Genomic DNA, 23,690 nt, shown 5'->3' on the forward strand with positions numbered 1-23,690 from the left:
GTGGTCTCATGTGGGCTTAGCACATGGTATATGCCTAATATTATACTATCCCCATTCAGAACAGAGAAGGAAGAGCAAATTATTTCTTTAGCGCATTCCTGTCTCATTTCCTTTCAAAAGTTGTTGCATGATGAACTAAAGTAGAACAGCAAAAGTATGCAACCCCAGGGGGTCAGTTAAATGCTCTAACTACATGTGAGGTGTCTAAGAAGTGAGCTACATGCACATACGAGTAACCTGGCTTAGTTATGGAGGTCTTCGACCAAAAGAGGAATAGTAACCACAGGCACCACCCCAGCACTATTACGATCAGGCAGTCTCTCCTACAGCGCCAAGACGCCCTCGGGCATTAGAGCGCTTTACAAATCACAAAATCAAATCAAATCAAAACTATGTCCCTCATCTATCCATTCATTTATCCTTCCATCTACTGAGAGCTTTTTAGGGATTTCAATTTATATTTGACCTTCCCTTTCCTGGATCTTGGACTGGATGCTCCCTCTCAAACACAAAATACCCACTTTCAATCTCGTGGAGACAAACTAGGAGGAATGAAAGTGCTTTTGCTTAAGAGCTCTTAACATTTTGTAGAGGTCATCTTCTATTTTATCCTTGCAGTAAAGCTTTCAGCATGACTCCTTTCAATCAGACACCTTTACATAGGTTTCTTACAGTCAATGTTCTTTTACAACGAAAGCAGAAAATACACATCTCGATTATCACCTTCGTCTTCACCCACATCCTTATATTAATGGCTCCTGCTCCACAAAGGCAGTGTCACGTTAAACATGAAGGGCCTTGTTTAGAATTTGGTAGATGGGATACTCCGTCATAAATGTGGTGGATATCTCACCCACCATATTATAAGTGCGTTATAGCCTTTGGCACTTGTAATACGGCAGACCCGATATCGGCAACGTTTTGGCGGGATATACCATCTGCCAAATCCGAAATAAGGCCCAAACTTTCTTATTCAAAGTGAAGCATTTCTGAAAGACATTCATAGAGCCTTTCATATAATGCTTATAATCTTGATGAAATTGACAGCCTATGAGAGCATTGATGCTCTAGGGCTAGCGACCATGTTTGATGACACAGAGAGCAAAGAAAACAGGAAAAATACATCTCTGTATTGTGCACCAGGAAAGGGTGGTGGTCCTTCTGGAATTGCCTTACAGGGGTAACTAAGCAAAAGGTCCTGGACTGGAAATTCCAATGTGCAAAAACGATTTCTCAATTCCAATGTAGAATTAAAAAAATACATCACATTCATGAAGCAGTACCACCTTAATCCGGATTGCAAGTCAAAAACAAACAACCATCAAAGATATTCAACAGTCACATAAGAGACTTCATGGAGAAACTGGAGACATCTTCAAACCTGCTGCTTTTGTTATTAGATTGGTTCTGGATGAAACAAGCTTAATAAACAGCTGATGAAGGCTAAGCAAAGAGTGTAGTATTATGGGAAAGTTATTGCTACTAAAGACATTTCACACTTAAAAAACGAAAATAAATGTAAGTTTTATGAATATGAGCACTGGGTTTGAGAAATTTATAATTTTGCTTAAGCCAAAGGTGGTAATGTCCATGCAGGTAACCAGAAAATGTAGTTATATTTTTCTGAAACATAAGAACATACCGAGTGGCTGGTAGCCGATCCGGACTCTTGCATACCAGTTACTACTCAGACGCTTCAACTCTTCTTGGTCATGGAGTGGAAAAAATTGTATCATAATGCCGCTGGTCTGAAGCCTTCGCACTAAAAATATTAATAGTAAAATAAAAATGAGAATATCGCTTTAATAAATGCATAGGAATTAAGATACCATTAATCAATAAATGAAAATGATCAATATCTTGGACGGATAATCGATATCTTAGAATGATACGGTAACCACTACATGGCAATCTGCTGCTTCCGCAATGCTCATCTTCCAATAGCAGCCACAATGAGTCACTGACAGATACCTCTATTCCTTCCCAACCATGTACTCCCAGACACCTCTACAATATCTTTGTCAGGTTAACCACCTATCGCCTTAGAGCATCAGTTCTAGACTAGAGACTAGTTGTTATGTTTTCCCTCAAAGGTCAGTTACACATACTGAATGTACCCTTCTCTGGGCTTTGTGTGGACGGTCTCTACCACAGCGATTGTCAGGTTAAATAATACTATATCTATATACTATATCTATTTTACCAACAAAATAAATATGTATATGTTTAAAATCCAGAAACTATGTATGTTTAAAAAACTTTGAAACTTGCAAGTTATGGTTAACTGTGCAATCCACAACTTGCACAACAGCCAACCAAATGCAATGCTCATAACATCACCCTTGATGTGACACATGCACTTACAAATGTCATAATAGTCTCACAACGGAGTACATATCATATAATACTTAAAACTATGAAAGAGAGAACTATGAATGTTGCATTAGTTAGTGGTTTGAGTATGTGCCTTTAAGTACTTTAACTTATTGGTATAAATATTGTGAGATCATAAGCATTTTTGTAACATATTTTGAGGTGTTATACCAAAATCTAACCATAACTTTGGTTTTTAAGGACATTTCTGGTGGTTTTGATCAGACACTACATCCAACTTCAATGATAGTATACCTTTCAGCAAGACTCACCATGTTTGTACTTGGTTGGCAAAAGGATGCTGGCCTCTTTTTTTTTTAGAGGGCGGTTTACAAACCTGCACTGGTTTGCGGCTCAATGCTGTAGCATCTGCAAGGTCTGCTGGGTCCTTTAACCCAGCAGAAGGATCAACATGGTGCCACTAACCCTTGCTGTGGGTTCACAGACCACAAGGCAGCATTGACAGACCCCTAGCAAGAATTTTATTTTTTTTACGTGTTTTCTTAAGGTGGGTCCATTTGTGGTCCCCACCTGAGCTAGGAGGTCAGGGGATGCTTACTCTAAGAGCTAATTGCTCCTTCATTCCATGTTTCTTTAAGCTGTGGCCAGCCAATCAGAGGGCTAGGAGTCTGCAGACCCAAAACGGATGATGAGATAAAAAAGCTTCCTCGCCCAATCAGATTTGTTTATTTTGTAACTGTAGGAGAGTGGGGTCTGCAATCCCATGGCCACCCCAGATTTTTGCTTTTTGCTTCACTGGTTTACGACCTTCCCTGGCTGTGGGCCTGCTAATCAGACCCACAGCCTAGCTGTTCTCTCTCTAAATTGACAAGCATGTACCTTAGGTGCATTTACCAATTGGTACTGGGCCACCTTATCAGTCCCTGTACAGTATACCTTAGGTATCCAGAGCATAGGTGTACCCAGGGCCTACCAGGGGCTGCAGCATGTATTATGCCACCCCTGGCGGGCCACCCAAATCTGACACAACTGGCTGCACGACAGCTGGGGCAAGGTGGTGTAATCACCCTTTGCTTTAGATATAGTATTCCTATATCTAACCCTAAAATGGACACATATATTCCTATCAGTCACTCCTATGGCAGGCCTTATCAATCCTGAAGGCAGAGTGCTTGGAATTATGTGAGATGGTGCTCTGGCATGAGCTGAGCCCGTTTGCAGCTTGCGGAACCAAGTCCGTATAGCTGTTCCATGATAACGCTATACCATATACTCTTAAGTGCATTATGAACCTCGAGGTCAAATGCTAACTTTGGCATAGCATTATCAAAACATGTCGAGTAAGGTGTCATACGAATTGGAATACTAACCCCTCGCCAATTCTGGCGACGGGGTTAGCATTCCACTCTTCTAGAGGGGCACGACATGTATGTAACTGTGAACCCCGGTTAAAGTTAACTCAAGCCTCAGCATCACAAAATGGATGCTGCCACCACAGACACAAGTCTGACCTCCTGCTGCTGGGAGTCCTTCCAGCGAGGGAGGCCTGGACAAAGGGTTTTCTGTCAGGGGCGGTGCCAGCACCATCCCAGACAGGATTTTGTGTATCCCAGGTAGGCAGGGCTGAGAGGAAGGTGACTGCAAGTGGCTCACTGTGCATATGCCGGCTCAAACCAGTTCCAGGGGCACACCAGCCCCTGAGCTGGGGAGAAACCGGACAAAGGAGAGGGGTGTAACCACCCCCCTCCTGGTCCCACCCATGGGCAGGACCTAGTCGCGTGCCAGCCCCTTTTTTTAGAATAAAGGTAGGAGCGGGCACCCTTCCCAAATTAGATCATCTTGAAACTTGAACTACTTTCCACGAAAGGAACTCTTGTCATTCTCTGAAGACTCTCCCTTGTGGCTAAGGAGTAGCCACCCTGCACCAGCAGGCACCATCTAAGCGCTTGCGGTTTGCTGCACGTCCATCCTCCGGATCAAGACTGCCCAGCTCGACGAGACCCGGATTCCCCGCCATCTCTGACCTCTACCTGCATCATCAGCCCAGCTGAGATTCGTGGGTGCGACGAGACCCGTGGGACCGGCTATCTTCAAGACCTGAACAACGCTTAACCAGCACGACCGCCGAGGGACCCTCGAGTGAGTGCACTGGGGTTTGAGAAGCCCCAACCCTAAGCAGCTCCAGCACCGAAGTCCAGCCCCCCAGCATCCACGAGATCTGCGTGGGGCCCTTCTGCTTCTTTGCTGCTTGCCACGTTGTCCGGTCACTTGCCCGTTGGCTAGTGCCCTCCTGACGACGTACCACAACGTTTTCACCGCTGGTCTAGGTCCTCTAGACTGGCCCTTGCTCCTTGTCCAACAAGAAGTGCCCTGGACCCTCCTGGTCCACTCCAGACGCCATTTTGACTCCACCGCGTGGGCTTGCCTTTGCCAAGGTTTGTTGCTCCAATCTTGGATCCAGCATCGCCGGCAGCAGACACCATCGTGGGACAGCTCGCACCTCCAGCCTGGACGCCGACAACGCCTCCTGGCCCGTGTGACTGCAGAGTCCAGCGTCACCCACTCACCTGATCGCGGTGACTTCATCCAGTGCCATCCTGGTGCCCACACAATCACTGGCTAGTGATTGAGAACTGAGTCCCCTCTGCTTTCAGGTCGTCTCCTTCACTGATCCAGCCTTGGATCACACCGAACATCTTCACTGGTCGCCTGCCAGCAACAGCTTCTTTCAGGCTCCATAGACTACAACAAGGATTCCCGACGTCATTTGAACCCTATGCAGCCGCAGCCCCTGGGCTAGGTAACTCGAGCATTTCGGTGCTCCAGCACAGGTTCACTATCCTAGTGTCCAGATCCTTTTTCGTTTTTAGTCTACCTAATCGGATTCGTCCGGAAACAGTAACTTTAGAAATTGCTAGCATCCATAGACTTGGTCCCGCATCCCGCGTAAGAGTTCCCACTCTGCACCCGGGTTCCCTAGGCCTCCTGCTCCTAACCTGAGGGTTCAGTAAGGTAGTCCTAGGGGTCCTGAAGCCTCTGGATCGTGTTACTTACCTGCTAGTATTTCGCATTCCACTTTTAGAGTATATGGTTTTTCGTGCCCCTCGGGCATTTGTGTAAATTGTGTAACTTGCAGTATTTTCGTAAGAGTTTTGTATTGTGCTTAGCTCCCTGACTCATAAAGAGTTCAGGGTAGTCTTGTTATTAATAAATATCCTTTATTTTTATAACAACTTGTGTGGTGTCCTTTCACTTGGTGTTCAAGGGGTATATGTGATGGTAAAACAGCTGGCTTAACACGCCCTCTAGAGTTTAGCCTAAAGACTGCTCTTGTCCACGCTACTAGGATAGCTGATCTAATAAGGATGACTTACAACCAATCATCAATAAGGGTTGTTTGGAATGATACAGAGTGATCACTAGAATAGTGAGCACTATATATCAGGCCAACTTCTCACAGTAACCGTACATTTTTTAAAACTTTTTAGCCTGTTCAAGTCTATCAAAAAATGTTTCTACATGCTAACTTTGAGAAAACTACTGAATGGATTCGCACAAAAAAGCAAATGCACTTCCTTAAGTAAAGTACTAATCTATGACAGGTTTGGTGTAATTCTTTTCATTGTTTTTTTCTGTAGGGAGAGCAAGAGTCCTATGGAAACAAAATGGGGAAAGTCACTTTTTTAATACTCCCAATTTTGGTCTCTCTTCCTTCCCCCACCATGCCCTAATGAATTTGCAGAAAACGTGCCAAGCTAAAACTAAATTGGACGACCTTGAAGATAAAGTCCAGGACATCCTGGAGAATTTCATCATTAAATGGCAATGGAAGCAGCTCAGGATGTCGGTTCCGGTGTTGTCAATCCCTGCAATACGGGAGACTTTCAGGAACACGCCCCGCTGCAAACCTCATCCCTGAAGTGTTGTAAGGCATTCTCACTTCTGATTTCATCACTGGCATTAAAGGTTTCAGGGCTAGAACAAATGCCATTAGCTTCAGCACCTTCATGTCCAGGGATGAATCTTACTGGTCCAATAAGGCACTACTGAAGAGTTCCCCTAAATCAATGCCCCATTCCCTGCTCTGATGAGAAGGTGATGATCATGTTGTGTAGAGAGGGTCAGATGAAAGAGCATCTAAACAAGAGGTTGGGAGCATGTCCACATTGTAGCAACAGCAAACCCTGGGATAGCCACACTAGGATGTGCTTTAAGTCATTAGAGAACTACTGGTCCCAATGATCTGATACGTGGAACTACAACAAACGCATGTGTGCTCTAGCAAGGGGCATCAACTCTATGTAGGATCCTTGCAGAAGCACACACATCTGGAAACACAAGCTGTCACTGCCAAATTGCTGAAGCTGTGATTCACAGTCTAGCTGATGCCAATAACCAACTCTTGAGGAGAGGCCACTTTCACCAGGCTGGAGTCCAGAACAGGCCTTTTGAACTGAATTCTTTTGGATGCCCCCAAGCAGGATTTGGGGTAGTTCACTGAGAACCAAATATCATAAGTGTCTTGCATGCTGATCAGATTAAACAATTGTTTACATACATAAAGTATGGCTGTCCTGCTGCTGCACAAGGACAACCAGCAGGGCTAGGATTGAAGCAAAGACCTACATGATGCTGATAACACCTCATTCAGTGTTCTGTACTGATAGTATTGGCTTCTCACTGTGAATCAGAGGTATTCAGACTGGCTCATGGAGTAGGAGTGTCTTGGACGTCTGCCTAACACAACCAGTGATTGTTATGGACAGCACCCGAGCCAGAGTGAGCATCTAAACAAACATCAGATGAGGAACTAATTTGTATTGAATAAGTCAAGAATTGGGTAGAACCCTACTTCATTTTTCCTCACAGGGAGCCAGAGTAATATGTCTATACCCTTTCTGGTGGTAGAACAGGCTCAGTTAGCCTCAGAAGGAGAAGACGCTCTACCTCTTTTCCTCTTGCAGGGTTTTTTTGGGATGCAGACAGAGGCACCCGTGGCCTGGATTGGCATGTCCTTGGGACTCGTTCCTCCATCAATGAGATGAACAATGCAGCAAGGTTATTGGAGTCTATTGATGGTAGTGGAGGGAAAGCTTTTGTTCATTTCTGAGAGAAGGTCTGCTGTCCCCAGGGTAGACAGTGGAAATGTAGAGTTCTTTCCTCTGAACTAGTAAAAAAGTGTGGATTTGCCCTTGTGTCATACGCAGACGCCACACAGATTATCATCTTGATGAGCAGTCCATCCAGCCAGACAGCCATTAGCTATCATGACTATATGAGCCATATAGCTAACTAGATGACAGACAATTGTCTGAAGCTAAACTCATCCAAGACTGTGGTTTTGGTGCTGGGGAACAATACCTCATTTTGGGACGGATGTCTGGTGGCCGGTGCAACTTGGTTCCTTACCTAAACCAGTGCTCAAAGCCACAAATGTAGGAGTTATCTTTGACACCAAGCTGTCCTTTGAAGCCTAAAACAGCTCGGTCACCTCGGCTTGCTTTTTCATCTTGAAAATATTGAGGAAAATCCTTCCGGCAATACCTATGAACCTGGGGAAAACAATGGTATCGATGTTCATATCCTCAAGACTGGACTATTGTAACGCCCTCCTTTCCAGTGCTCCTAAGCATAGTATTAAAAAACTACAGACTGCTCAGAATGCAGCAGCAAGAGTAATGCTAGATATTTCTACATTTTACTCAGTTTCCACAGCCTTACTCCATCTTCACTGGCTACCAGTAGCCAAGAGGATCCAATTTAAATCACTCTGCAATGCCTTTAAATAACTCAACAACTTGGGGCCAATGCAGTTAGCGAACTGTTTTAAGCCATATATTCCAGTAGACCTCTCAGATCTGCCGAACATGGAAACATAATTGTTCTTAGAGTCAGCAGGGCTAGGTGGGGTGGTAAGAGCTTCATGGCCACAACTACCAGGCTATGGAACTCTTTACCAACCATGCTAAAAAAAGAGTCCAGCCTGTTAAAATTCAGAAAGGGCCTTAAAACCTAGTTGTTTAAGGCATAACATCTCACACCAAAGTCCGTCCTGATCTGTAGTGTATTAAAGGCAGCGCCTAGACACCCCAGGGTATTTGACACACCTTATAAATCCTTCATCATCATCAACTGTCACCTCTTCTTTTGTTTATTTCCTTAGGAAAAGGAGTCTCAAACCAAAGTATGTGATCTGGGTAATGTACTTCCTCACCTTAGAAGGATGGAAGCAAAGGGTGCGGGGAGTTCTTGTGGTACAGTTTGGAAGACACTCAACGATTTGAACAGGACAATGACAGTGTTGTACTGCTGAAGCAACTTGTTTATCAAGAGTTTTAATAGTTCTTTCTCCCCAAAGTGGATGTTGATGACTTTTTTCCTCGGAATCTGACTTTTGATCTGACGACTTGAACTATGATTGCTGATGCAAAGACAGACATAGCTTATGTTCTTGGTGCCAGTCATAAGTCATCAGGAGCCATTGTTCTGCAGTTTCTTTGCCCAGGTTGAACATGACCATATACTCTTCTTGAGCATAGTTCAAGAGCAAGGAGGTGTACTGGTCAAATACATGCGATAGATCATTGGCCATATGCATGAATACATTTTCTCATAGACACAGAATGTGCAAAACCCTTTAATGCATCTCGCCCTAAGATCTTAGCTTGTCATGATGGGGCTGGTGTTCGCTTGACGCAGGGGCAGACACCCGGAATGGCATATTTTCGTCCCCTATGTCTTTAGACACTTGCCTTTTTATCATTCTGGAAGGGTTTTCCCCATCATCTTACACTGAGTTTGGAGATTCCCAGAAATGCCCAGAGTATATTTTGGAGCCTGGTACTGTTTGTCCATGGACCAGAGTTCACAGAAAGTCTTCCCTTAAATCTATTAAAGCTGCTTGAGCACTTGCTGCTCAAAAGCCAGTAGTGTGACTATGGTGGGAGTTGCTGCTGCCATGAAATAATAGATGCCCTCTTGCTCTGAAGGGACTGGGCAGTGCTTTTAAAAACCTGTCAGTGAGAACATGGTACAGCGTTACTGGGTGCATGCCGTTGTGATTAACGGTGCCCTTCAACTGAGCTGTACTGCAAGTCGAGGGTCTGGAGGAAAGCTCTGTTGTGGCATCCAAACCGGACAGCTAGGCTGGCACAGATTGAACAGGGATCAGTCGGCAGCTGAATCAGGATTGGTTGGAAGCTGAAGCAGGGCCAACAGAACCAGCTGCAGCAGAAAAACAAACCCCTTTGCTGGTACTTGGGCTCAGGAACTGCAAAGAAGTATGCAGAATCTGCACCAGGAATGGCGGCACTTGGAGCTGTGGGACAGGCTGGATTCCTATGCCTTCAACTTCACAATGAGGGCATCCAAGAAGGAGTCTGAGCTGATAATTGAGATCATACTGAGTACCATAAACATGACTATCTATATTTGTTCATTGAGCTGCACCATGCTGTCCACTGTCCAATTTTTGGTGTTTTGGTTTCCGCCTGGGTTTTGTTTCCAGTGTTCTTGCAATCATGGAGAACACTAGTGCACTGGCTTCACATTATTGTTGCTCCCATCAAAGAACTCTTCTGAGCCACAGATTTACGAAAGTGCGGCCCCACCCATACCTGATGAGGGTACAACATACTCAGTAGGCTATGGGAATGATGGTTGTTGATGGTGAGTTGAAGGTCACAAGTGAGGGAAAGAAGAATACTGTTCCCATCTGTAAAATGAGTTCATCAATTAATAACCCGGATCCTTCTATTCTTTCTGAATATGTGGTGTACAGATAAGACGTACAATATTTGCCTGGAAAACCCGGTATTTGTATTGCATATTTGCTGCTGTAGAAAAGAGGCATTACTATCAGCAAATTTAAGTGTACTTTATTAATTGATCTTGGGGTCTAATACTGCTGGGATTGAGATCATCCTTTGCAGGATCCACCCAATGTCAACAGTGACCATTTTATTTACTAAGGCTTTTTGTTGACGTCATAATCAAGCAGCTACAAAAAGAGTTGCACTTGGTGCCGGGGCTGCGAAGGAGCCTTCAAGGGGCTAAGTTTCGATCAGGACCCTCTCTAGGTACTCCCTGGAGTCAGGCCTAGTGCTTGTTCCCAGCCTTGAGAAAGGCAGTGTTTTGGGGATCATTACAAGGGATGATGAAGTGAAGGAAGCTTGCCAGAAAACATTCACAGGCAGAAAACAAAGAACAGACACCCACTGCTCCCCAACTCACTAGGGTACCTGTTTGGCATAAGCTTTGTTCTGTTCATCACATTTGTAAACATTTAAAACTGAAGTTCTGGAGGAATAGATTCAAGTAAGGTTGAAGAGTTTCCACTGATATTCCAAGCACATACATTGCAGTCTTAGGGGATACTTAAGTAGCTTTGCATGGAGGGTGTCTTAAGTTTGCCAGGGTGCAATGTCTGGTTTTTCTCCTCAAGAGTACTTCCCATTTTGGAGTGGAGCGACGATGAAGATTTGGTGTCTAAAAATGGAAGGACACTTTGGCTCCACAAGTGACTCCTTAGACTGACGTTAAAGCTAGTTTTGGTACAGTGGATTACTCACAAGCTAGTGTCAGAACCAAATCTTGAAAGCTCATAAAATAGGCTTCTGTGAACCAGAGCTCACTCATAACTTTTTTCAGTTTTTTGGTGTCCTTTATATTGAACATTCAAAACCTCTTCCCTCAATGCTGATGCTGGCTGTGCTGTATGTCTCATCTTCAAAGTCATTGACATTAATGAAAACCTAGCTTGCACCGAATCGTCAACATCAAAAAGGCCCTAACATGGACCTTGTGATAGTGACATGTTTGATATCCAACAAAAACGGTCTTGATATTGGGAATCAGGGGCCTTTGTGGCATCACAGCATGTTCCACTATGGTAGTGACAAGGAGTGTTCAATATGGACTCTTTTTTGGGCTATGACTCAGAAGTTGACACAAGTACACCTAAAGCATCCCAAAGAAACTCTTAGTTTTTCCCAAAGGCAGATTCCACCTTTATCACTCAAATTGTGAACTCTCCTATGTTGTGACTGTACAGCAGAATGACTACGAAAACAGCGGAGTCGTCTTTTCTTGGTATTTGTTCTCTTATTTCCTTTATATTTGTGAAATAGAGGCTTGGGGATGTGCTTAAAAAAGTAAAGTAGTACTTATAAAAAGATTTCAAAATGCCATTTTTTCTAATATAAAGAAGCTCAGATAGTTACCAAATTTGGTGTATGACAATAGGTGTTTCTCCATCAAAGAAGAATTAAAAGATCATGCTTAAAAGCAAAAATATTTAGTCCTCATAAATATTAATGAAAGTTCCATAATGAAGAACACTGCCGCCCTCCAATGCTTGCTTTATAAACTTTCACAGAAGCGGCACGCCTTCCTGTGATTTAGTCTTATACGCGTCTTGGCCCCCTTTAGGTGAAGCCCTCTTCTTGACCACCTCCATGCAGCCAAAGACAACAAATTGTTCAGGAAACAGCTTCAGTAGAGTGTATTTCAACAGTAATAGCTCTTAACAATTATTCATACTTTTGGATGTGACAAGAGTAGCTTTTAGTGTCACAAGTGACTTATTATCACCTGACTTTTTTTATTCATCTCCGCTTTGTGTTTATTCTCTGCATTGTCGTCCCACACGACAATAAAAGAGGTCTGAGTTTCTGGAGGTCCTATCATGTTCCTCATTGTACAAGCAAAGGTCCTAGTCTCCCTCAGGGTCTCTCTGTTTTACATCAAATTAAGCAACTAAATTAACACTTGGTGCTCCTAGGATGAAAAGTCAGTTCAATTAAGTAAACCTGGTAGTATAAGGTGCAGATCATGAAATCCAACAAACGACTCCCATGAAAAGAGTTTGACCAGAAATCAAACATATATTTATATGTGTTGAATTCAATTGACTCTAAAGTACATTAATTCTTCAGCAGGGTTCCCAAAATTACTTTAGGACACTATTAAGACATATACTTACTTATGGATTTCCCTGGATAAAGTTTGCTCTTTGCGTGACCAGGAACAGTTTGTTCATCTTTTGCTCGAAGATTTTCTAACTCACGTTTGATGATGTACTGGCACTCTGTTACTGTGAGAAAGTCATCATTGTCTTCTGCAGGGAGAGCATAAACAGGAAATTAAATTATCATCAGTACCTAAAACCAATTCAGTATTTTGTGGGTGATAAAAGAATAATAAAGAAATAAACTCAAACCAGAAAAAAACCCTGTAATGTTGAAGTAATCCATTTATTTATGGGGTGGTCAAATATAGGTATCTACTATCAACTTTTAAAAGACCAAGTCCTACTGCAAGGCCAAAACTGCAAACTTATTTAAACAGAGACCGCTTTAAAATAGCCTTCTCGCAGTGCTTGTTTAATGAGACAAAGTACTGTAAAGCCCAAAGATCAGGAATCCTAAAACCAAGAGGTTCACAGAGATATTTAGTAGCTTGCAGAAGGGACAAACCATTTGTCTGCCAATTCAACAAGAAGATGTCCAAAACCAACTTATTAGGAACAAGCAAGCGGAGTAAGAAGAGCTAAGAGGCCTCATGATCTTCTGGACACCAACTCAAGTAGTGCCAAAGGGCAATGAGTTGCCAGACTCAGAGCCCCTACAACAATCCCATATACGCCTATCTTCTATGGCAATGACATGCCGAAGTTCTAGGAATGTATAAAGGTTGCAGTTCCTCTACTCACCCAACCCAGTGCAAGCTGGCAGCATATGGGCAGAGGCAGCAATTACCGCAACAGGGACAAATGGCATACCCTGACCCAGGGTAAAGGATACAGTAATGAGACCAGATACAAGAGATGAGACCAGATGCTAGCACTGACCACTTGACACCAAGAAGCAGGAGTCTCCTGAACAGCAATAGATAGATGGTAAGACAGACAACATTTAAGAAACAAGGACAAAAGCTCAGAGAAGTGTTAGGGAAAAGACTAACACAAAAGGAAATTGAGAAGGGAAAAAACAACAAACATGTGGGAAAGCAAGGACAAGTGGACAGAACTGAGCGAGAGTCAATGCAAATACAAATTGTTGCCAGGCAAGGAAACTTGGAGCTACAGTGGTAAAGTATGGGCTCTACCACTATTGATACGGAAGTGGATTCCAGCTCTAGGAAGTTCCTATTCATGAGGTCTAGTTTTTTCAAATGATGTTACACCGTTTCATAGAGTTCAAGTAATTTCCTTGTTTGAATAGGATGATTCTAAGATTACTGAGGGGTGACACAGTGATAGCCTTACTGTTTGCAGAGGGTCTGGGCAGGTCTTAACTTGAGTGAATATCTTCATGATCCCTTGATTGTTCTTTGGTCAAATGCTAACTGTCTAATCCAAGCCACAAACCATGCAACCAACTTCAACCACCCTCCACCCCGAAACCACTAAAAAATATAGAACATTCAGATGCATGTCTGTAGGATAATTCCAAGAAGCCTCGCAGTCATCTACTCATAGCAGATGTAGACCATCCAAGGGAAGTATTGTACACATTTTTTGATAAAAGAGTGAGAATAGGAAAACTTAGAAACACAATAATTCTAGTCCTGATAGTTTATGCTATTCCTCCTTCACTATTGAGTGGGAAGCATTCACTACAGGCAGGAGAGGTAAAAAGCTAATTCAAAGATATTACTATTTAAAAGACGTGTGGGGGTGCACAGCGCCAGCAACCCCTCCTCGTGTGCATTGCTCACCCCCCTGCTCCTGCCTCTCCAACATGCCTGTCAAGTTTCCTGTAGGTTCCTTTGCCTAGCATGTGAAATGCTTATGAAGTGATGGTTGGGTGGCTGATGTAAAGGAGAAAGAACAAGGACTGAAAATACCAGAATCACCATCAAAGTCATATTTGTTCACAGTCTTGTGTCGGTCTCTCTCTCCTTCCCAAGTGGTTGGGAATATGACACCATAGCCTCAAATGATGGGAGTACCAGATATCACATGCAGGTCCAGATTCATGTAAACTGTAGAAAATGTTCCTTGCCTGTGTCTTTGTCAGAGGATGCACCCAGTTAATCATGCTTAAAAAAGGTATATGCCCTAGAAGTGGCTATCCTCTGTGGTGGAAAAATAGCATTTGAAAGTCAGTGGTGCAGCTTTCAATAAAAGAGCTTGAACTCCTCTCCTGTGGTAGGCTTGGATATGCATGGAACCATATACCTGAAAAGTTGTGCTTAGCTATTGTGCTGCCTCAGAAAACACCGAAGATGCTAAAAGCCCCCGAAACATCCAGGTCATGTAGCGTTCCCCTAACAAGTAAAGAATGTGGTCATTTCTTGGTTTCTAATAAAAACTTCGGAGGTTCTTGCTGTGGTTGAAAATGGAATAGGAGGCTATTTTTGCTGACAAAAAGTCAATGTCACAAAGCACCGAAGGCTCAAAATATTTGTGAAGTCAAGAGATAAAGATAACATCAAGTTCCTGCTGAGTAGAATGATTTGTGATTGAATGATAAAGTACACTTTCAAAGTACCTCTTAACTGCCTTAGTTTCAAAGCTAAGCACTTTTTGCCGCGGTCAAAGAATTTGCCAGACCCAGCAGAGACAGCAGACATCCCACCCTCCCAAGACCTCTACAACACCCTTGGCACCTGCTTCCACCGCAAGATTAAGGAGATCTATGACAGCTTTGAAAACCTCGAAACCCAAGACCCTCCCACACACCTGCAGCCAACGCACCCTACAAAACCAGACCCCAACAGACCCTACTCAGCTGGACTCCCCTCACTGCTGACAACACCCTCAAGATCATGAAGAGCATCCACGGAACCCTGCCTCCAAAACATCTTCACAGCCGGCACCACCATCGACCCCGAACTCTGCCACACCATCAACTGCTCCATCAACTCTGCCACCTTCCCGGAAGACTGGAAGAACGCAGATATCAACCCCTTGCTGAAATAACCCTCTGCCTACCCGACAGATCTCAAGAACTTTAGCCCATCTCTCCTCTCCCCTTCCCAGGCCAAGTCATCAAGAAGGCGATCAATGCCCAACTTTCTGAGTTCATTGAAGCAAACCACATCCTGAATATCTCCCAATTTGGCTTCCAAAGCAAACACAGCACAGAGACAGCCCTCTTCAACGCCCCAGAGGACATTCGCACCCTCCTCGACTGAGGTTAAACTGCAGCCCTCATCCTCCTGGACCTCTCGGACGCATTTGATACTGTTGCTCACCGCACCCTATGCACAAGACTCAACGACACCGGCATCCACAACAAAGCCCTGGAATTGATCCGCTCCTTCCTCACTGGCCAAACACAGAGAGTCAGACTACCACCATTCTACTTGGAAACCAGAAAGATCAGCTGAGGAGTGCCTCAGGGCTCCTCCCTGAACCCAACTCTCTTCAATATCTATATGGCCCGCTCGCAACCATCGTCAGGAACCACACTGTTGTGTAGCTCCTAAAAATACATAGGATCTCCGCGTTTGTTGGGCAACATAAACTGAGGGATTGGTGTCTATATTGATTCCAGACACCCACATGATATGTCAGCCTATAGACCTGATAGCTCACAGAGCAACCATAAGCCCCCTTACCTTAACAAGGAGCGAATAGTTTCTGGTAACCATCTAGCAACCATTGAACATGACAACCCTTGACCCTTCACGGATCGTGGAAACAGTACAGTACTTTTCGCTCAGTCAATCGTGCTCACTCAGTCTAAAGAATAAACATTGGGGACGTTTTCAATAAGCATTTATTGAACCAGCGTCATTCTAGTACAAAACATGTTTGCTGCGACAATCAATAGACAGAAGTTAACGTAGGAGATTACAAGCACCAACAGAGTATAAAGAAGGTAGAATTCTACCATGGTCCTAAAACAGTAAATATATGCAGGTATATAAACAGCACAGTAATTAAGCATACTCCTATGATGCGAACCCTAGCTAAGTGTACCTAGCATGTATGGAGGTGTAAAGCCGAGAATCTCGTAGGAAAGAGCTAACCCGATTATCTGATGGGAGAGAAGGAAGGACCCAGTCTTGGTCATGAGTTGGATAACCCGCAAGGGATGTCACACAGCTGAGTGTTGAAGCTTCAGTGTGCAGGGGCCACAGGGGCCTCAGTGTCTTGTGTCAGTGTGGAAGCGTTTGCTCGACTAACCTAGTGAATGTGTGGTTGTTTTATACAACAAAGATAGCCTGTGGGTTCCTACAACAATCAATATGTTTTGAGTACGATTATGTAAATGAGCCTCAATCAATATTAGCAATCATGCAAAGTAGCTCTGTCATCCCAGGATGAAGACAGCGATTACCTTTGTACAGAGTATGTTAATAATGTTATGTACATCATGTGCAGGGGATTTTACGAAGAATCTCCATGCATAATAAATAAGGCTAGTTTCAAGGAAACCAATCGACATTTATTCAGCCCATAATTGGGTAAAAGGTCAGTGCTAGAACAGTTAGCAGAGCAAGGTAGCACAAAAGTAGGTAAAAGGTCGCTTTAATACTTAGGCCTAGGTTGGGGAACATAACAACAGACTCAACATCGGCTCCTACACCGACGACGCCCAGCTGATTCTCTTCCTCACTAACAAACCCACAGTCGCCAAGAACAACTTCCATGACTGACGGGAAGAAGGCTGTCACCACCTGCATGAAGAAGAAACAGTTGCTAAAAGCCAAAATCCGGTCCTAGGATGCTTGTTTCCAGACCAGGGAGGACCTGGCCTGGCAATTCGGCTGGACTGTTCCCATTGGGCACAGGGTCAAGACTGATTTGCATATGGCTGGGTCCAAACTGGAATGGCATGGTGAGCAAAAAAAATGGATTTAGGCCCAGATCTCAGTACTGGGATGAATGTATGACATTGTTCTGCATTCTGTTCATCAGTTGTTCTTTTTGCATTCACCACCTGGATGAAGAACAGCTTCCTCAAGCTCAACTCAGAGAAGACCGAAGTCCTCATCATGGGCTCCACCCCCTCCACCTGGGACAACTCCTGTTGGCCCGCAGCACTTGGAACCCCCCAACACCTACTGACCACGCACAAAACCCCGGAATCATCCTGGACTCCTCGCTCACCATGAAAAGCCACGTCAATGCCGTCTCATCATCCTGCTTCCATACGTTACGCCTGCCCCGAAAGATCTTTAAGTGGATCCCCACAGAGTCTAGAAAGACGGTAACCCACGCACTCATCAGCAGCAGAATCGACTACAGCAACGCACTCTACGCCAGCATCACCCAGAAAGTCCTCAATGGTGATGGTCTGAGCCATGCCTGCATGTGCACACAGACTTAGCCATTAATGTCCCTAAATGTTGTCATGTGGGAGACATGAGGTGTGTAAGTTTGAAAGACCTCATTAAACATTGCAAAAACTATTTTGGTAGAAATGGGAATTGAGAAGGATCAACTTCCTGCCTTAAAAGAAAATCTTAGGGCTCAATTACGCAGGTTGTAGATAGGGTAGAAATTCAACCTATTTTAACAGGTGGGATGTGGAACCCATAGCAGCGGGATTATCAGTAATGTGTGTCAGTGCCAGTAACACCACTGGACAGCTGTGCTGTCTTTTACCATCCATTTTTGGTTCTTCTGTTTATGCTTGCTATGATGCACAGAAGGTGGAGTATCCAAAGAAGACCTGGTACTGGATCCCAACCCACAAGTGAAGAAGCCCATCCCTCAATCACAGAATGGTAAGAAATATGAATTGGTTCAGTCAGTCCAGTGAAGATGCTCCAGCCCCTAGAACACCACAGCGGATCAAAGAGTACCGGTACACTCAAAGACACTAACCTTAACGGCCAATGGGATAGATTTGGTGTAGGCCCTATCAACCTTTCTGGGGATGTGGCTTGGAGTCTGATAAACTCTAAAGTGCACCGAGCTAGGTTGGTAGTGTCCTGAAGCAGCAGCATGGCTTTATAGTATGAAAAGTTCACAAACTATCATGGTCCTTGAGTACTATGAATATAAGCTATTCTACCAAAAGTTACTCTCATGTGTGTGTTCCTGGTGGCTTTCATTCATGAAAGGCAGGCCGTGGGCCATGGAAAAAGGAAGGCAACCACCATATCAGTGCTTATTATAGGCAAAGCCAAAGCAGGTACTACTTGCTGTTCCAAACTCCTCTAGTCTAAATGGGATGAATGGTATCCTGCCACAAGGCTGATGGTTTCTTGAAGTTGTGGTCTTACCTTCAATATGGATAGACTCTTGAACTCAGTCTTGTTACATGGATTCCTGTACTGAGTGGGCAGGAGCTAAAATAGATGCAAATCCCCCAGGCAGCATACACAGGCTTTGTAATGATCGCCCACCAAGAAAATGCTGCTCCACCGTCTGTAGGGTGTGATACCCGAAAAGGAGTTTTGTGCTTTTGTATAGTAATCCAAAAAAGACTAGAATGTCATCTCATTGAAGAAAGAAGAGCTAATAAGTTAGGAAGTGTTTAAAATATCAAGAGAAGCAAGTAGGGCCAATGTTACGTAGCACAGGCTGTGTGATTATATCTATAAGGAAATTGTATATCAAACATATTGAGATGGTGCTTTTGTCCAGCACCTACTGCAAAATGTCAGCCTGGCAAATCTCTACAAAGAGAATTTGAGTAGAATTACCTCAAGAAACTGCAGAGATGCAAGACATTTAGGTTTTTGATATAGCGTGAACATGACCCAGGCTATCAGAGCGCTGTACAATGTACTTGTTTCACTAATACAAATGACTACACATGTAACTAGTTACAGCGGGTACTTTGTTTCAAGATTATAACAGCTTGGGTGTTTTGGGGAGCTTTTTTGCAGCAGTTTGGGTCTTAAGAGTGCAGCCTTACAGGGACCTGTCAGTAGCATGTATTTGCAAGGTCTCGGTTCATCATTACTGAGCAGTTGTCTTGATGAAATTTATTTAGTTCATTGGATGTTTCCTCATTAAAGTTAAAGCCAGGTATAAGGTGTTGGATTCTGTTGGGGTGTTTGTGGTCTTGTTTCCTCAGTACCTAGCTGCTATTTTGGAGACATTTATTTAGGTCATTGGACTGATCCTTGGTGTAGTTAGTACCAGGTACAATATTTTCGTTTTTATGGGCTTGTTTGTGAAGTAGGGTTTGTGGTCATTGTCTTCCCAAGTTATTGGAGTTTATTTGGTGTCTGTTTGGTCCTGGTGTGTTCTTTATGGACATCATTTCTTCCTATGTATTGTTTTGACCTCCTGGCCGAAGTTAGCTATTGTTGGATTGGTGCGCATTTCTGGTGGTAGGAAATTGCAGATTCTGGGCACCGTTCCGGAGAAGCATCCAGAGTAGTTCAAGCTTTTCTTGAATCTCGTGGGTTTAAGTCAGAGTGATCTTGCGCTGCGTAGTGCGCTGCTGCCTCCTGACACGGTGAGTGATTGTGCCAGATATTTTGGTGTGTCGAGGTGTGCTGACTTATGTCTCATACAGGCAACTTTGAGAGCAAGATTCTGGCTTCAATGGAAGCCATCTTTTACATTTTAATGGTTATTTGGAAACAGGGTGGAACACGCCGATTTTTGATACAGATCTGTTGCGTTGAGGGCGCTGGGAATATCTGAGATATTGACGATGATTCCCTAATGTGAAGGCGGATTTTGCCTGGTGTTTATTATCGGATTAATATGTATTGACATTGCTTCTGGAACAGTTTTCTGAGAGCGTTTTTAAGGAATTCTAACACTTAACGGATTGATACAATCAAATCTTTATTACGCTGTAGTGAGAACCACCAATGCCCTGAAGAAGTCATTGGGTATAATTTTCCCTGACGAAACACGTGTTGGCGCTTGGCTGTTTTCAATTTATATCAAGATTGTATTACTGTATCCACAAGTCTTCAAGAAAATCTATGGACTGAGAATAAAAATAAGGATTTCTTCACAACCTGGATGCTCTGACATGGACAATTATTTGTGAAATCAATATTATCTGTAGTACTCACAGATATATGTACTTTGTGCTCAGGGAATCTACTCTAATCTCTGGAACTAAGAAGTAAGTGGCAGAGACTTAACACAATAGGCTGTTCAGAGAGCATAGTGGAAGTAGAGATCAGCTGGCCTGTTTGGCCACTGGGTGACTGGTACACTGCATGGTGTGAATCGCTGTTAGGGGCTCCATTGCCCCAAAGTCAGGTACAAATATTTAGATTGTTTTCATTATGGTTGTTTTCATTGTAATGTTGTTATTATCAGTTTTCAAAGTTATCCCTTGCCGACATGTGTTTTGCAACTGTTCCTGCTTTTTTTAAGGCTCCTTATAATTAAGTTCCTGCATTTAATGTATCATTTGAATGTCTTTTCAATATCAAAGTTAGGTATGTAGATCATAAATGTGTTTTTTCTGGGCCTGGTAACCCCATCAGGATATGGTGGCCTGCTTACCAACTTCAAGTATATTTGCAACAATATTCGACTCTATCAATGTTTTGACAAGAAATGACTAAAGAATATTGAATTGAAGAGAATTAGATATATAAATTTCATAAAGAATGTGAACAACTTAAAGAAAACATTCAAACAGCAAAGGCACAATTTGGAAACTAAATGTGATATCAGATTAATAGCAGTGGATTCGAACAGAGTTATGTTAAGAGTAGACAAAGGAGTATTGTATTGAGGATTATTGGATTTTATTGTGTAGTGAAAATGAATAATTTTCAAATAAAAAGAAAAGACACAGTCTGAAAGTTGTAGGAAAGCTTCCTTTTCTGCATGATCAACTGGTATGTTTCGCCTTTTGTTGGACCCTATGTTTTTTGCTGGTGTCAGAAGTTTGTGCACTATGACCATGCTACCCAGTCCTAAAGTGTCTATGCTCCCCATTTAAACATGGTCAAATTAGCGTATCCCAAATTGGTATATTGAACTTACCTTTTAGTGCCTAATATATGGTTACAAAGTGTAAACCAGAACCTGTAAGTAAAATGTCACTAGTGGACTGCAGCACCTTCTGTGCAATCCACTACAGTGACAGTGTAAAACCTGGCTTCAGGCCTACCATTGTAGCCGGACTGTGACAGTTTAAACACAGCAATTCCACCTGCTAAAATAATTCCTTTTGATAGGTTAAAACCTCCCTTATAAGTAACCCCTATTTGGCCTTGTAGCCCACAAGGCACGGTGCATGGTATTTAAAAGTAGGACACATAGAAAAGTAATGTTAATATGTCCTTACAGTGACTAGCATGCAAAAGCAAGGGTGCCGCTCGCAGTCGCAGATTGCCGTCACCGAGGAAGCTGCCCTTTCATCGCCGATCTTGCCTCTGGGATTTCTGTTGCCTTTGTTGTTGCTCCCATTGAAGTGCTGCTGGACTTGGGGACCGGGACTGCGAGGCCCACAGGTCAGCACGCCGGTATCATCACGCGCACCTGCTGCCTCTTCCCGTGACCCCTCCCTGCCGAGCTTGCTCCCTGCTGCACTTAAAAGGCGACTCGCGGCCCCCGCTCTGCGGGAGCCGCTCGCAGTCGCAGATTGCAGTCACCGAGGAAGCTTCCCTTTCATCGCCGATCTTGCCTCTGGGATTCCTGTTGCCTTTGTTGTTGCTCCCATTGAAGTGCTGCTGGACTTGGGGACTGGGACTGCGAGGCCCACAGGTCAGCGCGCCGGTATCATCACGCGCACCTGCTGCCTCTTCACGTGATCCCTCCTTCTTTCTCTACAAGAGGGCGGCGCACTACGCAACCGCGGGACGCGTGCGGGCCGAAGTGCGGGGCGAAGCCTGGGCAATGGGCGGGCCGTTTGAGGCCGTTCGAGAACGGTAGAGACCGGGACTGGGCCATTTCCCTTTGCTCTCGCCATTAATTTTCAGTATCTCATCCAGGCCACATTTTCATCGCATAATGACTACCATAGAGACAAGGAGCAAGAGCACGTTGTTAGCCGGACCAGCTAAAGGCACCCTGGACAACTATTTTGTTAAAGCAGGGTCACTTTTGATCGATGAAATTTCGGTCCTGGAAAGACGTATATCCCCGGAAATCGAATGGGTGAAAAGATCTTCCCTAGGCCCCCATAGCTCACACCAGGACACCCGAAAATAGACCAGAAAGGTATTGAGACAGTTACCGGGGAAAATGGGGCTATTGGGACGTTAGCCATATTTCAAACAATTCATTCTACCCTTCATAGCAATGTTAGAAGTCCTGATGAGCTAAGCTTACTAGCCCTACCCAAGTCTCAAGTAAATCCCCCTTCCCCCACACCCTCTATTACTGTAGGCAATATGGCGGATACTAAAAACATAACTAGCGATCGTATACAGGGGGAAAGAGAAGGAGCCATACCTAAGAGGAAAAGAGGGGCACAAAATCCGGGGGGGCGTAAGGCAAAAGTTGCAAAGCGCAACCCTGCAATTGCGTGTACTAAAAAGGGTTCCACCAACAAGGGATCACCGCAGCCGGAACATACTCAGGCCCCCCCTACTACGATTCTATCCCCACAGGCAATAGATAATGTTAATCCTCTTCGCCTAAATGCAATCAATGGCGATGTAGACATTACTATGTCTAATATTGCCGCCCTTCTGAAGTCACTAATAAGCCCTCTAGAAGCTTGCATAATTAAGATTGAGGCCAGGCTTGTGAACATAGAGAAAGCAACGGCGCAACTAGTGGATACTTACAAAAAAACAGTAAGGTAGCAGGAGGATGGGTGGAGCACAGGAATAAGAAGACCACATTAGCGCCCCCAGTGAAGGATGGTAATTTAGCTCCTATAATATTACAGAGTCAGCAGTTCACACCACACACTGCTACCCCTCAGCCCACACCACACACTGCTACCCCTCAGCCATCTGACTGTGCCGCACCGCCCAGTAACACCACGAGGGAAGTCAGAGACATACAGGGAGCACATGCTACCTCGAAATAAACTAGGCCAGTTAACTTGCCACCGGAGGCAAGTCCATACACAGTTATCTTGGCCGGTGTCGGACACTCCAACTCTAAAAACCACGGATTCCAGACCACCTTCTTTAAAGATACCATCGTGGAATGTGGCTGGCCTGGGGAACAAACTGATCTGCACGGAATGGAGCTCATTTATAGAGGGTATGGAGCTATGTATGTTTCAAGAAACCTGGGCGAGAGAGGAGGTCTGCCGTCCAGGTTTCGCAACATTCTCCATTCAGCAGTTCACACCACACACTGCTACCCCTCAGCCCACACCACACACTGCTACCCCTCAGCCATCTGACTGTGCCGCACCGCCCAGTAACACCACGAGGGAAGTCAGAGACATACAGGGAGCACATGCTACCTCGAAATAAACTAGGCCAGTTAACTTGCCACCGGAGGCAAGTCCATACACAGTTATCTTGGCCGGTGTCCCTGAGCTAAAACCTGATTGTAA

General features: G+C 44.2%; 1 protein-coding gene across 1 annotated transcript in view; it reads right to left on the minus strand.

The window, feature by feature from the left end:
- The window catches only part of ANO10 (anoctamin 10), a 715,024-nt gene that overhangs the window by 655,568 nt on the left and 35,766 nt on the right, over nucleotides 1-23,690 (minus strand). Inside the window, exons 4-5 of the mRNA XM_078663907.1 lie at nucleotides 12,317-12,451; nucleotides 1,643-1,762 (exon numbers count right to left, since the gene is read on the minus strand). Coding sequence (XP_078520033.1) covers nucleotides 1,643-1,762; nucleotides 12,317-12,451 — 255 coding nt within the window. The remainder of the gene's footprint in view (nucleotides 1-1,642; nucleotides 1,763-12,316; nucleotides 12,452-23,690) is intronic.

This window comes from Lissotriton helveticus, chromosome 10 (assembly GCF_964261635.1).
Source record: "Lissotriton helveticus chromosome 10, aLisHel1.1, whole genome shotgun sequence".
NCBI lineage: Eukaryota > Metazoa > Chordata > Amphibia > Caudata > Salamandridae > Lissotriton > Lissotriton helveticus.